Source organism: Apteryx mantelli, chromosome 3, assembly GCF_036417845.1.
Source record: "Apteryx mantelli isolate bAptMan1 chromosome 3, bAptMan1.hap1, whole genome shotgun sequence".
Classification (NCBI taxonomy): domain Eukaryota; kingdom Metazoa; phylum Chordata; class Aves; order Apterygiformes; family Apterygidae; genus Apteryx; species Apteryx mantelli.
In genome coordinates, this window is record NC_089980.1 from 100,607,749 (window position 1) to 100,623,476 (window position 15,728).

Sequence of the window (15,728 nt, forward strand, 5' to 3'; positions counted from 1 at the left end):
AAGCCCTTTGGCTTCAGTAACCTGTGAGTTCATCTCCATATCGTCACCTTTTTTTATATATTTTGTGACTTCTCATAACCTATATAAGGCAGCCTGGCAATCCTTCTGGCAATCTCCTCTGTGCATCTCAGACCTGGCTTGTCTGTTCCTGTTGGTGCTCCTGGGGGAGCGCCCAGAGACATCCCTCGACTCTCAGCTGAGCCTCCAGCCGCTGCCTCCAGCCCTCCCAGCAGTTTGCCAACACCTTGAGACCATGGATTTGCATGCAGCAAAAAAAAAAAAAGGAAGCCCTGTAGAGATTATCTCCCAATGCAGAGTTTTTCCAGCACCTTCTCCCATGACTCCTACCTGCATGCTTTTTTTCTTCCTTCTTCCATGATGCTTTGACAACTGCTTTTTTTTGTTTATTTTGCTTTTAACTCTACAGAAAGGAACCCATAGGAAACAAATAAAGTAAAAATATTTGCAGTTGGAAATACTTTCCTTACTAATGAACCACTTCGCTTTTGGTCCACAGTTCTCTTATTTTTGTGGTTCTCATCTCTTCAGTGTTTAAGAACCTCGGGTGTATTTATGAATTTATCTGTGTACTGATCTCTGTTCTCTTGTTTAAATAAGATGCGGTTGACAGTTGAATGGAGGCAAGTGTCTATATAAATAGATTCGTGCCTCCCTGGTTCTGAGATGGGCCAAGCGCCAGTGCTGTGTCTAATGTAGGACAGTGCAGGCATTAGATGCCTCCGAGGTGATGGCAAGAGCTAATCATGGAGAGCCTCCAGCCGTGTCCCTTTGGCCGTGCTCTCAGAAGGCTGGTCAGCACGGGCACCTGCCACAACCCCAGGGCGACCGGCTCACGCCAGCCATGCCTTTCGACTTCCAATTGGCAGTATTTGTAAGATTTGCTGCATGTTTTTTAATGTCTTGTATAGATGTCTGCTGTGCAGCCTGGACTCCTGTTTTTACACCTGTTTTCTATGAGTTTTCTCAGGGTTTTATTGATGGGTCAATTTTGTTTTGTTATCTGACCCTCAACTTGGTTCTGTAATATGATGATATAAGTTTCTGTGGAAATTGTGGTGTAGGTTTACTTAAAGCCTGATCCCCGTATTTCCTTTCGTTGTTGTGCTCTTTATTGACAACGAACATCTAAAAATTATCAGTTCAAATCAGAAACACAAACAGTTTTTCATAAAACTATTAACTACTGAGTCCTGTACTACTTTTGCCTCTTGAACTGAAAGGTCCTGGCATCCGAGTATCCATGTCTTCATATTAATGTGACCCTCTCTTATCCATTAGGGAGTATAGGTGTTTTAGAATTGCCAAGATCTTTCATGCATAATGTCACCATCAGAGAATGCTGCTATTGTTTCTGTATCGCCGTACTTCATCTGCTGACTTAACACAGTCCACATTGTAACTCATTTGCTAATAAAGAGTTTAGCTCATATTACTTTACATCTGAGATACCACTGTGGCTACTAATATAGCAAGATATCTGTTTTCAGGTTGCTTTGTTCTCTTCTGTTCAGATCCAAAAACTCCAGTAGGTTTCTTGGTACAAAATGATACTGTGATAGCAATGGTATTTTTTTCCCCCAGAACTCATGTGTGACATTTTCACTGAGTCTTTGAAAACTTAGGTTTTATTAAATTTTTTGAGTGTTTAATACTCTTCGCCTTCAGCATTCTTGTGAAGGTGTGTTCTGTAGTTTGTTATCTAGGCAGCCCACATATTATTAAAGATGCTATGGTTGCCTTCCTAGTATTTTAGTTGGTTTGGGTTTTTTTTGGTTCAAGCATCTAGCAAATTACCTATTCTGTGACAGTTAAGAAAATGATATGAAAGTACATGGTCATGAGAAAAATTATACAATGAAATATTGCCCTTTTTTTTTACTTTTTGGGATGCTGTTGTCAAGTCTGAAGAGTGAGTGCATCAAGCACAAATACAATTGCCAGGTCTGAAAAAGTTGGAAAGTTAGAGCAAGAAGGGTGTATAACCTCTTTTTCCAGCTTTGCTTTCCTTCTACTGAATGGCTTTGTGTCTTCCATCTGAATAGCTGTACAGGTGTGAAAGTGAGAGTCTGTTGTTCATCTGTTGATTTCAAAGGGAAAAGACTTTCTGCTTGGGTTTTGGGAGTGTTACTTGATGCAGGAACGTTGCTTGTTATACATCATAGTATACTATTAAGACAACTTAAGACAACTGTGGTGTGACCTAGATGAGTCTTCATACTGCTATTTGAACAGAGCAATAACATCCTCTGATAGGAACTTCTGAAAAAAATTTCTCTGCTGTGTGGGAGGCATTGAAGTGCTTCCCCAAAATAGTGAAAATGCGTTAGGCTTAGCATGCTGAAAGGGATACATCTTTAGATCACTGATTTTCCAAACCCTTTTCCTGAATGAATGAATATTTTAATAATGCTAAAAGAGCAAGACAGTGGACTTAGAAGACAGCTACAAATGTGCCTGAAGATGTTTCCACATAAAAGACTTGGTGCTACATACACAGGACACTGGCTTTATTAAAATTCTTCCTTAGCGTATTTTAAGTTTTACCTCTTCACATGAGAAGAAGAAGGGAAATGTCAGTGAGCTTTACGCCATGTCAGTGTATTAGAGTTCTGAAGACACATGCGGTGCAGAGCAGAGCTGCTCCGGATTTATGCTGTCTTGGGACGATCCTCTGCAGCTCATTTCCTAGCAGCAGGTAGTCAGAGTACAAAAGCTAGTTAAGCCAGGGCTGGAAGAGCAAATATCTTATACTGTGCTACTGGAAAATCTTTTTAGTTAGAGGTGTGCTGCACTGAGAGATCCACCACTGTTACATCTCTCCGGTGTCAGGAGGGAGAGAATACCGAAAATTTAGGAATCCAGAATTGAGACTTTTGAGTTCTGGCTCTATCTGTCCTCTTTTCTTTGCTGACTGACAAAACCTCAGTGAATTCTCATTTTGGCTATAACCATTCAGAGAAGAGCATTTGGGAGCCTTTACTAGATGGCCTGGGAACCCTCTCATTTGAGGTTAAGCGCACACAGAGCTGAGCTCTTCCTTCCTTCCCTGTCAGCAGCTCGCAGGGCTCTTACCATGGCATTGCTGTTTTGTGGAGAACTGAACTTAAAAGTTTGCCAAGCTGGGGAGAAAAAATACTGCCTAAAACGCTGTCCTCTAAATTATTGGAGTTGTGTAACCAAATCAGTTAGCTGGTCTTGAAATCTCAGTCACAATTTTTAGGGGGTTTTATGTAGCTCCTTTAGGACCACAGAATTAACAATTAAAATCATTTTTTTACAATCTATTTAAAAATGTAAAAAACCCCTCCAAACCATAGGATTTCTTTTACAGGCATTTTCCAAGCAAAAATCTGTATATATATAACTGTTGTTATTTTTGCTAAGCCACAGAATTGAATATTTCATTCTTAGTTAATATACTAGAAAAATATTTACTTGGAGACATGATTCATTATGACTAATGGGATCAAGCTAATTCAGACCAAAGCCGGAATAAAGAAAAAAGCTTAGAATTGTTTTTGGTTTTTTTAGAAGGGTAGATTATTTGTGTGTTTTGTGTGATAGTAACATAGGGAAGAAGTGTATCTGAGCTTAAGCTGACCCATCTGGCTAGCACAATTTACTTCACTAGTTTCTGTAGCCAGTAGCTCATGAAGGGTTGTAGAGGATCACATCCAGCTTACTTTCTGAGCTGGCTCTGCGGCATTGCTTTTAGAGGTGATTTCTTTTCTCGTGGTAGCCCAGGGCAGTCTCCCTGGAGACTGGACTCTAAGACTAGATTTAAAACTTGATTCCCCAGTAACTGCCTGAGAAGCTATTAAGAAACTGGTGGGAAATGGAGGCGGGAGATCAGAGAGGTCTCCACTACACCCATTCCTGGCTTCCTGCGAAACCTTCCTCAAGGTCGGGCTCCATGGAGCATTTCTGTTTCAACAAACCAGCCAATTCTAATGAGGGCAAGTGCTTTTTATTATAATATTTTCAAGTATTTCTAGCTACAAGCTTTTCGTTTGAAAATAACAAATGCATTTGTTCTTTGGTGATTAAAAAGAAAACTTCATTTTTTCCCCCTGAATATATTAAAGGAAATTCCTGTTTTAAAATGAGATGCGTCAAAAATGTGTATGTAGACTGTGGTGACATCTGCCGGAGTACTGGAAAATAGCAGACTTCAGACCTGTGTTGACAGTGGAGTGATTCCAGCATGAATATGCCAAAAATTGGTAATATTGTGGCATTCTCTGGAGGCTGAGGATTTTACATTTTACCCACAAAGGAAACCAGGTGCTTGTATCAGAATATTTCTGTGGTAATAGTTGTAAGAGAACACTTAAGATCTGTATAAGTACATGCTGAAATAACCCTCTTAATTTGAAAACTCTGTATTTTGGTCACATAAGAAATCTGTAGAGGAGGATAATTCTGTGGAAATTCCTTGTAATCAAGGGTGAGTCAAGAGGAGCTGCCGTCCGGTGAGGCAGAGCAGCTCAGTCAGTCCTGACCACACACCAGACCTACGCGGCTGCCTGTGGTGCCCTCTGGAAGCTTTTCTCTCAGTCGAAGATTAAAAAATAGTAGCCGCCTATTCTGTTCACCAACTCCTGTGGTTACTGTGCGAGGACCAGCAGAGGAAGTTTGGTGGCATGATTTGCACTGCAACGCATTGCCGCATCACAGAGTCTTTGTCCAAAGATTTTTCATTCTTGTTAAAATCAAGCAAAAACACCATTAAAAGAGTAATCCCTGCTTGGATCCAATAGTATGTCTGGTTCTAAACCAAGTCAAAGTTGTCAAATTGATAAGACTTCAGTGGACTCAGGGAATGACCTCTGTTTCAGTTTTAGTTAACTTGCTAAGATTGAGGAAACTTTTGTCAAATCAGTCAGACAAGATGTGGCTAGGGAGACCATGGTATGTATCTGTTCTAGCTATTCAGTCAAATTATTTTTAACATTTTATTTTCCTTATGTATTTCCCCGTCTGTATCAGTTGCTACGTTGTCTGAAATTGTGAGATTTTTGACGGTGTGGGACCGTCTTTTAGATTTGTGTTTGAAAAGGGCCTACTTTTGAGTGAGGTTTTCTAAGGCATAAGGATAATATGAGTCTTAGCGGGGTACTCATTTTAAACTGTTCTGCTGAAATTTTCAGATGTGTGTGTACAGGAATATTTAACATATTTAAACAACTAGCATAATTTTCACAAATTCTGGCCACTTCTTGCCCCCATCCCCCTTGCTTACCCTCAGCTCAGATCCTGTTTGCAGACAATGAGTGCAAATCAGTCTCGAGCCCATTGTCCTGCCTATATCGTGTTGCCTCTGGAACACTCATTAGCCAGCCACAGCTGGAAGTTTGCTAGTATTGATCAGGTTGCAATTTGTTCCACAGTAAGTCAATTTTGATAATGCAAAAATGATAAACTGGACATCTGCTTAGAATTAGTTTATTTCATCCTTAAGAATGAAAGAATTAAATGAGAAATATGGAGCCACATTATGTCTATTTTAGTCTGTATACTTTTACACTAGAAAAAAACTGAAAAAGCTAGAAGAACAGTACATTTGTTTTGATAATAGTTATGAAATTCCCTTCCACCCAGCCCTTCCATGCTGTGTTATATAAATATATTAATACTTTATCATTAATAACTTCAAAAACTTGACCAAATGTCAACAGGTATGGCAACTTTAAGAACGCTTCAAAGAAGAAATGCATGATTTTTTTCATACAATTGTTATTACAGTTGTGTTCTAGAGCTTTTGCAAGTTTAAAATTAGTGAATTTGATTTACCTGCTTCTTAGAGAAATAGATTTGTCCTAAGCTGTCCCAAAAATGGTAGCTATGCACGATGTAACTTTTGCTCATATGGTATTTGTTGATAGACTCAAAAGTTGAAAGGAAGTACGACGTGTTAAACCAGATACCTTTGTAACTGATTATCCCAGGATATTATGGTTCCAGTATACTTATAATAAATACTTTCTCTTATTCCCTCACTTAGGGGCGTGCCTCATTAACGTCTGAGAAAAAACGTTTTGCCCATGAACATGAAGAAATGAAAAATCTAGAAGATATCGTTAAAGATATAAAACCATCAGTTCTAATAGGTAATTTCTTTTACTTTAAAACAGTGACCTTATTCTCTGAAAAAAATGGGGATGTGGCTTTGTCTGGAGACAAGATCAAGTTCCTCTGAACAGTGTTTACCTTTGTTGTTTTAGAAAACACTAAGCACGTAGTGGATTCTATTAAGCAACTGAACAAACAGTAACTATCCACATATGGAGCAGTGCTTTCATTCCACAACATCCATTTCACAGGTGGAATAATCCAGGTTGTTTTAGACATCTAATGGAGAATCGTATCACTTTTGTAAACTACTTCTGATTTAATGTGAACGCTGTAATACAAACAACCTCAAAATTAGAATGAGGCACCTGAACACTAAGCACATGTAAAGCTGTGCTGAGATGCTCATTTTTGTGTGAGTGACAACGGGTTTGAGAACTGACCCAGGGTACACCTGGGCTCCAGGCTTTCTGCTCCCTTACTGGGTTTGAATCCATTCCCACTCTCCCAGAGAGGGAAGAACAGCTCTTTTTCCTGCTGTTGAAGCCCATCATCCACTGTGTGGAAAGGAGAGCGGGGTTTCAGGCATCAGGGACTCTGAGCAAGAAAGAGGCTACCTTCTCTATGAGCCCGGTGAGAGGGGCTCCCTTGGGAATAAGGAGCCTTATCTGTTCTCCTCTAAAGGCATGGGGAATAAGACCAGATCCTTAGATTCCCAACTCCTGTAGGTTAGGCAGAGATACAGATTTACTTGGCATCTCAAAAACAGGAAGCCCCCTTGGGGTTGGTGGAGTATCTGAAGTCTGAGCTGTGGTACTGGCTACACCTCTACACTGCAGCAGCATCCAGCCTGAGTTAGATGCCGTCATTCTGCAAGACTGGCATTCAGTCCCTGGGCAAAGCATTTGTAAGCATGGACAGTGTGGAGAATAGAAAGGCATCATTTTTAATCTCTGGTGGGACGGGAAGGGGTTTATTCAGAAAGATTATTGCTCTCAGGAAAGCCTCTCAAACTCAGAACATCTCTCTGGGATTATTCATCAGTTGAGGCTGGAGATGGTAATGATAATGAGCTGTAGAAGATAGACTTTTTTTCATTCTCTTCTCCTCACATCAGGAAAAATTGAAACCTGGCACACTGGATTTGAGAGAAACGATCCAGTCTATTGTATGAGACTTTAGGAGACAGAGTTACACTTATCTACTCTTTATTGGATTTATCTGGGAGTTAGATGATACATATCTATTTTATATAAAGGGCCTGACAAAAGTGGAGTGAGAAATTCACCAAATTGCACAGGGGTGTAGAGATTCTGCCTTATGTCAGGGACAACACCTAAGCGTCACCGTTGCAGCTGGAGTTGCAAGAACCAGTGTCATCTGAAGCTTCTCGTGCTTGCTGGCACCATAGGGCTGGGGTCCCTGCATTTCCCCCCAGAGAACAGGCTGCACCACTGCTGGCTCTGATCCCACCAGCTGCTGGAGAATATCAACACCCAGCCTCTCCCCAGGCCTCCTGCCTAATTACATTTTGGCTGGTACTCACTAGTTTTGTATAGGCTTTGTGCTAAGTTGTGTATGAGGTATCTGAATGTGCTGGGCTCAGCTTATAGTAGCAAGAGGGTCTTTTTAAAAGAACATGACACAGCACTTCACAGTTACACATTTACAAAGTATTTTATGAATTAACTAATTACCATATTTGCATGCATGTAATCCACACTGCTTTAGAAGTACTGCTACTTGAAAATAACACCTTCCAATAATTCATACAAAATTAAAAGCTGAGGCAGGAAGGACATTGGTCAGATGTGTGGAGGTCCTTGGAAACTGGGGAGACAGAACTTGAAAAAGCGGCTCTTGGGTCAGGTTTCCTTGTGTTAGTTGCAGGTCGTAACATGCACTGTTGCTGAATTGCAGGGGTTATTTTTACAGATAATCGGTGAGTTAGACATATGAAAAAAAAAGTAATTTACAGCACTTGAAGAAGCAAAATCTTTTTTGCAGAACATTTTTTTAAACACTGTTAGAAAAGAAGTTGAGCTACATTTTAAATGGGGAGGTATGCAATAAAAGAAACTTTGTTCTTTTAAAAGTGGCGTGCATGAGTTACCTTGAACAAATTGCATTTGTTTGCTTGTTACATGTGTGTTTTTCTTGTTTAGGAGTTGCTGCAATTGGTGGTGCTTTTACCAAACAAATTCTTCAGGATATGGCTGCTTTCAACAAACATCCTATTATTTTTGCTCTCAGCAATCCTACCAGCAAAGCAGAGTGTACTGCTGAGCAGTGCTACAAGTATACAGAGGTAACCAAAGTTTAACAACTGCCCAGTGTATGTAGTGCAAAGTAAATTGTAAACTAAATTTAACATGGGATAAAGATGAAGGATGGGATAGCAAATACTAATCGTGTTTCTGTGTATGTATAAAAATGAGTTAAATTAAATAGCAGGATCTTATGATTCTATCAAGACACAGTTTCACTAAAGTCAATACATGCCTGAACCCTCATAAATTTTTTTAATAGCTTTTGTAGGATGTAAGTCAAGATTTGCAGTTCTTTATTATAACCGAGGCATCAGTAATTGTCAATCATTAAAGCCTTAAGGCTATTTTTGAGTTGTACCATTCTGTGTAATATGAATACACAGTGGCATGCTTTTCCTTAGAGATTTTATAAATACTATGTAGGATAAGAAAATGCCTCAATATGGGAAATAGAATCTTTAAAATAATTATTAAGAATAGGGGTAATGATTGACCCCTCTTACAAAGATTTCTGTTACTGAAACATGGGTGAAAATTAAGAGAATTGTGTTCTTATTTAAAGTGTTTGATAATTATACATGTAAGCACCAATAAGCACATTCTCTTGTAATTCAGTCTAGAATTTGCTATGTATGAGTAGCTGACTATATGCGTTTTATAGTGGATTTTGTTTGGATTTCTTGTCAAGTACAGGGCAGTTAGTATGACAGTTTCACAGTGTTTAGAAGACAAATTTAGCATGCCTATTCCCCACTGAGAAGTACACAATTATAGTGTAATGTAAGAATCAGGGAAGCGGACTCCATAAAGGGTTGGTTATAATGGGAAACTACATCTGGTAAGCAGAGCAAAAGATACACTGCAGTATTTGATCTGTCACCAAAGTATATAATAAGCAGGCCATGATAATACTGCCTGACACCAAACTAAACAGAATACTCTTTGAAGAGCTGAATAGGAACAGTTGTGTATTTAAAATGCACATTTTCAGTTCCCTAAAATAGGCATAGATATTTCTGATACAAAGCACTTCTCAAGTCTTTAACAGCAACATTTATCACTTTAGCAGTGTTTGCATGGTGAGAGACTGGCTTCTCATGAGCTTCTCTTCCCTACCTAAATTTACTGCTTAAATTCTAGGCTACTCCCTCCTCAGCAAATCAAAAGCTCAGGACCTTAGGGCCTCTGAAAAGTCACTTACCTTATTATTCTAAAACTGCATTTTCTGGTTTAGAAATTACTTCCCTCTCCCTAGATATCAGAAATGACCTAGGGAAAATACGAATGGTAGTGCTGCAGATGAATCACTTGCGCTCCCTTGCAGCTTCTGTCACTGTTAAATGGCACTAGATTGTGCTGGCCTCTGCTCAGATCAAGGGTGCTTCTCAACCCTGCAGTGAAAAGTGAGATTCCATCAAACTTGAAACTTACTGACAACCCCGCTGTGGGCTGTCTCTCAGCACTCTGATGGTATCACAACACTAAATGGGCGTGCTACTGAATGATACCAGACCTAATATTGCTAATGTTAAGCTATTAGGAACATGAGCCTTGTCTCCACTTCTGGGACACCCTGTCCCCCCCTCCTCCCCAGCTCTCTGATGCCAGTGCCAGAGCTGGCCCTGCCTGGCCTCTCTTCCCGCCGGCAGAGCAGGGCAGGAGAGTGCCTGGAAGCCAACTGCACTCGCTTTTCCAGGCTCTGGCCTGCAGTGCTGCACCCCCTCCCCAGTACAGTGCCAGAGTGGAGCTGCATGTGTATTTGGGTCCTGGGAAGAGATTTAGAAGGCCTCATGTGAACTCCAGTGTAAAATGAGTTAGAGCCTGTTCTCTGGTCACAGAATCACAGAACAGCTGGGGTTGGAAGGGACCTCTGGAAATCATCGGTCACTGGAGCAGGGTCAGCTGGAGTAGGTTGCCCAGGACCCTGTGCAATCGGGTTTTGAATATCTCCAAGGGTGGAGACTCCGCAAGCAATATGGGCAACCTGCTCCAGTGTTCAGTCACCCTCACAGTAAAAAAGTATTTTCTTATGTTTCAACAGTCACCTCCTGGCCCTTCCTCAGCACAAGTGATGTGGCATAACTTGTATCCATATAGTTAAACTGCACCAAACAGGTTGGCTCTTCCATACTGCCTGTTGGGACCAGTCTGTGCATGGTGCCCAGGCACTATCAGGAACAGTGCTAGTTGGCACTACACAGAAATCTGCTAGGAGCATGCTGACAGTTTACCAGTATGGGATGATCACACGCCAGTGCCTGAGATGATAGTGCCCTGGCCCTGTTCCGTATATTACGTGTAGCCAAAAGTTTGGGACAGAGGCAGTCCTGTTGCCAGCTTATGCTATAGGTTGCATCATGGGATGAGGTCCCAGGGACAGAGCTTGCCCTTTGGCATTGTGTTGAGCTGCAGAGTGGGTGCAGGGGCTTGGAGAGGGGAGCTGGGGAGGGGCAGAGGCCCCTGCCTCTCCACAGTCCCTCAGAAATTCCCTGACCCTTCATCCAAATGTAACAGGGCAACACTGGTGGCATTGGCACCGTTTTTGTGGAAGATCTCCCACTGTATTGAGAAAAATTCCAATGGCATCGCCCATCGTTATCACAACAGTATTGTCCACTTTGAGTTTTACAACTTACGGTATTTTCTGTATACCTTCTTCCCATGTACCATTCTTCTGGCATGGAAGTACAAAATGAATAATTAATGCTGGCTTTCACTTTTCCCTCTTCTAAATTATACTAATTATACTTACCTGAATAAGGCAAGTAGTTGCTCTTGACACATGTTCAGTCAAATAGCTCTAACAGCCTCTCAGAAGAATGATTAAATAGATGTAACCCAGCTTCCACAGTGGTAGGTATTTAAAAGAGTGCACAAAATATTTCAACAACTTCTCCCAACTAACATCCTTTGTTTTGCTCTGCTGTTACCATTTAGGGACGGGGCATTTTTGCCAGTGGAAGTCCTTTTGATCCCGTCACTCTTCCAAGTGGACAAACTCTATATCCTGGACAGGGCAACAATTCCTATGTGTTCCCAGGAGTTGCCCTTGGCGTTGTTTCGTGTGGACTGAGATGTATTGGCGAGGAGGTATTCCTCACAACTGCTGAGGTACTGTATTAAAAATTATTTAAATTCCTTAATTTAGTAACTGGGTAATAATGAACATTTAAATGGAAATAGCTAAGCATTTTTAAATTGGAAAAATATTGTTTTCTCTGTTTAAGATCTTTATTTGCAAGGTATGTTGTTTTTCATAAATTCTATTTTGAACAAGTTATTTTTAAATAGTTAATATTTGGTCAAAAGGATGTCTGATATAAACTTCACCTTCTGCTGGAAAGGAGACAAGAAAAAGGAAGACTTCAGTACTGTATTAACACAGGTGCATGCAAATACATACAGTTCGCATACATGTGCACATAAATTTAATTCTAGACTGAAAGAAACTATATCCTGATGCTAGTAGCTTTGGAGTAACATTTGTGCATGTTTTGCTTACAAATATTATTTGGATTTCTTTAAGCTTTTTGCTATTTTTGAGTAGAGGTGTTAGCATCATGTTTCTTGTGGACCTCCCTTGCCAACAGCTGGTAAAAATGCTGTATTACTCTGTGGTTCCTTGCACCACAATTTGATATAATTGCCATGTTATTCTTACCATTTTATTTCCTATTCTTTTCTGCATTGGTTCTTTTCTTTCTAAACACATTTTTTTGTGATCTGTGTTCTGATGTTATCCAACTTTGCTCTCTCCTCCTTTATCTGCACTCAGTGGGCAGAGAGATGAACAGAGAGAAAGCACATTTGGTCCTGGGGAGTCATTCACCACTTACTTCCAGTGATTTTTCAAAATCTGACACCCGCTCTCTTCCAGTATGACATCACATGTGCACAGGATTATATCTTCAGCACCTGTTGGAGAAGAATCTGGGCTTTATTATTCAGAATCCCATATTCAAGCAAAATAATTTAATAGCTGTGGTTAAAATTGAATGCATTTAATTTTTTTTACAAAAAATCCACCAAAACAATAAGTCAATCTTTCTGTGGCCGTTTCTCACTTAAGAAAGTTGTAACGTTCTGTGCTTTTCTGGGTGCAGCATCTTTGCTCCCCGTCTGCTATCATCTCATTGCACCCTTACCACGCTGTCCTCCTGGCCCGCTCCTACCCGCTCCTACCCTGCCCTGCAGTTCCTCTCTCTTCCTTCACCTCTGGGCATTTTGCTCTTGGCTGGCACTGAGATCAAGGTAATGAGCTTCACTGGACTCAGCTGGCCCCCACGGACAGTGGAAGGGGTTACCTCTCCTTGAGCTGCTTGTTGCTCAGCTCTCAGCACCACATTCCCAAGCTCATCCCACTCAGAGGCCATGTTCATGAACCATATTCAGCACAGGCAGTGGTTCTCATCAGAAAGCCCTAAGCAGCGTGAGATGGTTTGACTGTGTCCATGCAAGGTCATTAAAAACTGGATTCTTTTTGCTTTTTTTAAGGGGGATGGCAGTGAGGGAGGTTAGCCTCAATATACTGAGTTAACTCTTACTTACATTCACTTCACTGGTGATTTCCACCCAGTACAATTTATACAAATTTACAATCCACAAAGCTTCACAAGAGTGCAGTGTCCTAATCCTCAATGCAGCTGAATGAGTATGCTTGAGAATATATGGGTAGTGTAGGTAGCATACAGAGAAAGCCTAAAACCAAATGAAAGTATCAACTATTATGGAAAGCTCAAAGAAGAGCAAAACAGATGCACAGATAACAAAAGTGAGAATACCTGACTCAACTCTTCCAGCTTTCTGTAATGAATATTGCATTCAAGGACTCCTGCTCCTTGTGTCCTCTTCAGGGATTAAAGGGAAGAAAGTGGTCTTTTACTATCACTCTGAGGCAATTTTAATTCTATGATCTTATGACTGGCAGTATGTGTGATGTGAAGCTTTCTTAAAGGGCAGGCACTTGCATGCTACCCCAGCTGGATTTCTCAGAGTTTTTTTAAGGTGTGTACTGTGATATCTTTAAAAAAGTTTGCCAGCAGCTTACCCTCTTATAAGAAAGACATTTGCAATTTCCATCTGTAAAATTAGTAAAAAGTCCAGACTGTCTCCACTGGCTTTAACCATCTTAGGAAGGCAACAATCCATCTTGTAAGTCTTTGGGTAATTATATCCTGCTGTTTTAAATCTTCCCCTGTAATTTCAGTTGGATATGGTGTTCTTTGCTTGCTGGTCTAAACTGCTTTGTTAAACAGTTGTCTTACTTCATTCTAGAAGCTGCCTCATTTTGGTTTGGGTGAAATGGCCCTATATATAGAATGCTTTCGAATGCTGATGGATGGATGAAAGGTGACACATGGCGATCAAAGTATGTTTTAAGTGGCAGTATGCAAAGTCAGCAAAAAATCCATTGTTAACAAAGATGCTTAACTCTCAGAGAAGTAAAATGGTATCAGAAATCTTAGGGAAGCATCTAAATTCTCTCTTAAGATAGAGGTTCTCTCCTCTTCTTTTTCAGTAAAGATTTTGCTACATAAATGTCTGCTGAAGCATGAAAGTCCCTAATAAGTTTGACATGTGCACATTTTGTTTCTTGCATAGAAAGTTTCTATTGGCTCCAAAGTCAGTGGACAGCTCTTCACAATACTCTTGGAGTTAAGCGAATTCACATGTGGTTTCCCTAGCTCTGTTAGAAGTAGTCAGTCATACATCTGGATCTTGAGTGAGCTGAAGTCTGAGCAAGGAGAAAACCGATAGATTTCAAAGAAGTCTTTGCTAGAAAAGGTATCAGGAATGTGAAAGCCAGGAGAGCTTAGGCCCTTAGTTGAAATTACAGTACAAAGCAAAGGCAAAAGTGCTTTTTTTGTTTTCTGGATTTTTTAATGGGAAGATAAAAGGAAGGTAATTTTACATAGTTCTTAGAAAAGTTGTCTGTATTCTCCGTTTGAAATGGAAGTGCCCAAGAGGCTACAAAACTTAAAACGTCAAAAATATGCTTGTTAAATAAAGGGACCTTCTCATTTTGTAATGGTAACATATCTGAAAAAGAAAAGTATAAAAAATAAGCAGCTCAGGCTGCCTGCCTGCATCTCCTGAATTCTCACTTTGCCACCTCTCCAATTAAATCTGATAAAAGTCACAATTAGCTTATTGTAAGTACAACAATTCTACTTTCAGGTATTCTTTTCTTCATGCCAAGTAAAATAGAATGTAACTTTGATTTTGGTTGATAAATCTAAGGTACTAAGCTGTAATGCCTCTTAATTGCAGGCAATTTCTCTGTGATGACAAGGTACATTACCTATTCTTCTGAGTCCTACCAAACACAACAAAAAGGCCAGAGAATTACAAACTAATGAAATATTCGTGGCATGTGTGACCTACAGTTAAGTTACTCCAGAGATAATCCTATTAAATCCTTTCATTATAGAAAGTATGTCCTCAAAAAGCCAAGATGCCCCTACTTGCTTTATACCATTTGCCCAGTCTTGGCTGCCTTTCATTTAGATCATGGAATAAGCTAATTTCTCTATTAAAAGCTTTAAATAATTCAACTTTAAAACATGAAAATGGCCATAGTGGGTCAGACCTAAGATCCAAGCAGTCCAATATCCTTCTGTGAAAGTAATTAGTAGCAGAAACTGAGGGAAAGAGGACAAGTGAGGGGAAAGGACAGATTGATCCTTCTGTTGAAATTGCGTCCCAGGTTCTGGCAGCCTGTGCTTTAAGGACTTCCTGAGCTGGAACTTCTATCCCTGTATGGATTTCTCTTTCATAAATAAGCCTAATGGCTTTTTAAGCCTGTTTATACATTTGAACAACTTTTGGCAATTAATGTCACAATTTAATTATGAGTTCTGGAGAAAAAAAAACTTATTTCCTTTCATGATTTCCTGCTGCCTGATTATTTGGGTTTCCTGTATTGTTATGAGAAATGTTTACCTTCATTTGTCTTTTGTAACCTCTTTCAATCTTTTCTTTTTCATCTTCTTTCCCTAGTCTATTTAGTAAATCTCCTTGTATAAAAACTAACCTCCTGATCATCCTTTTTACTTTTTATACCATTTCTGATTCTACCTTTTCTTGTTTGAACTAGGTGGAGCAAAAATGCACACCACTCAAAGTGATGGTACATTACAGTTTTATACATTGGCATAATTACATTTTCTGTATTGACCTCTCTTATTCTTAATAATTCCAACACTGACCCATCTTTTTTTTTCCTCTGTCACTGACTGATGTTCTCTAAGAAGTTTTTTCAGAGACCACCTGAAGAATGTGTCATTCCCTTTGAAAATGTTTCTTTCTGTGCTTTTGCAGTTTTAAATGCTTTTATTGGAGTTTGTCAGAACAAATAGTTATGGC

General features: G+C 39.9%; 1 protein-coding gene across 3 annotated transcripts in view; it reads left to right on the forward strand.

Annotated features, from left to right (window-relative positions):
* ME1 (malic enzyme 1) overlaps positions 1 to 15,728 on the forward strand; it is a 236,160-nt gene that overhangs the window by 214,577 nt on the left and 5,855 nt on the right. For all 3 annotated transcript variants that reach the window (XM_013948848.1, XM_013948847.1, XM_067294050.1), the window contains exons 10-12: positions 6,026 to 6,131; positions 8,259 to 8,401; positions 11,301 to 11,474. In XM_013948848.1, the coding sequence (XP_013804302.1) occupies positions 6,026 to 6,131; positions 8,259 to 8,401; positions 11,301 to 11,474 (423 nt within the window). The remainder of the gene's footprint in view (positions 1 to 6,025; positions 6,132 to 8,258; positions 8,402 to 11,300; positions 11,475 to 15,728) is intronic.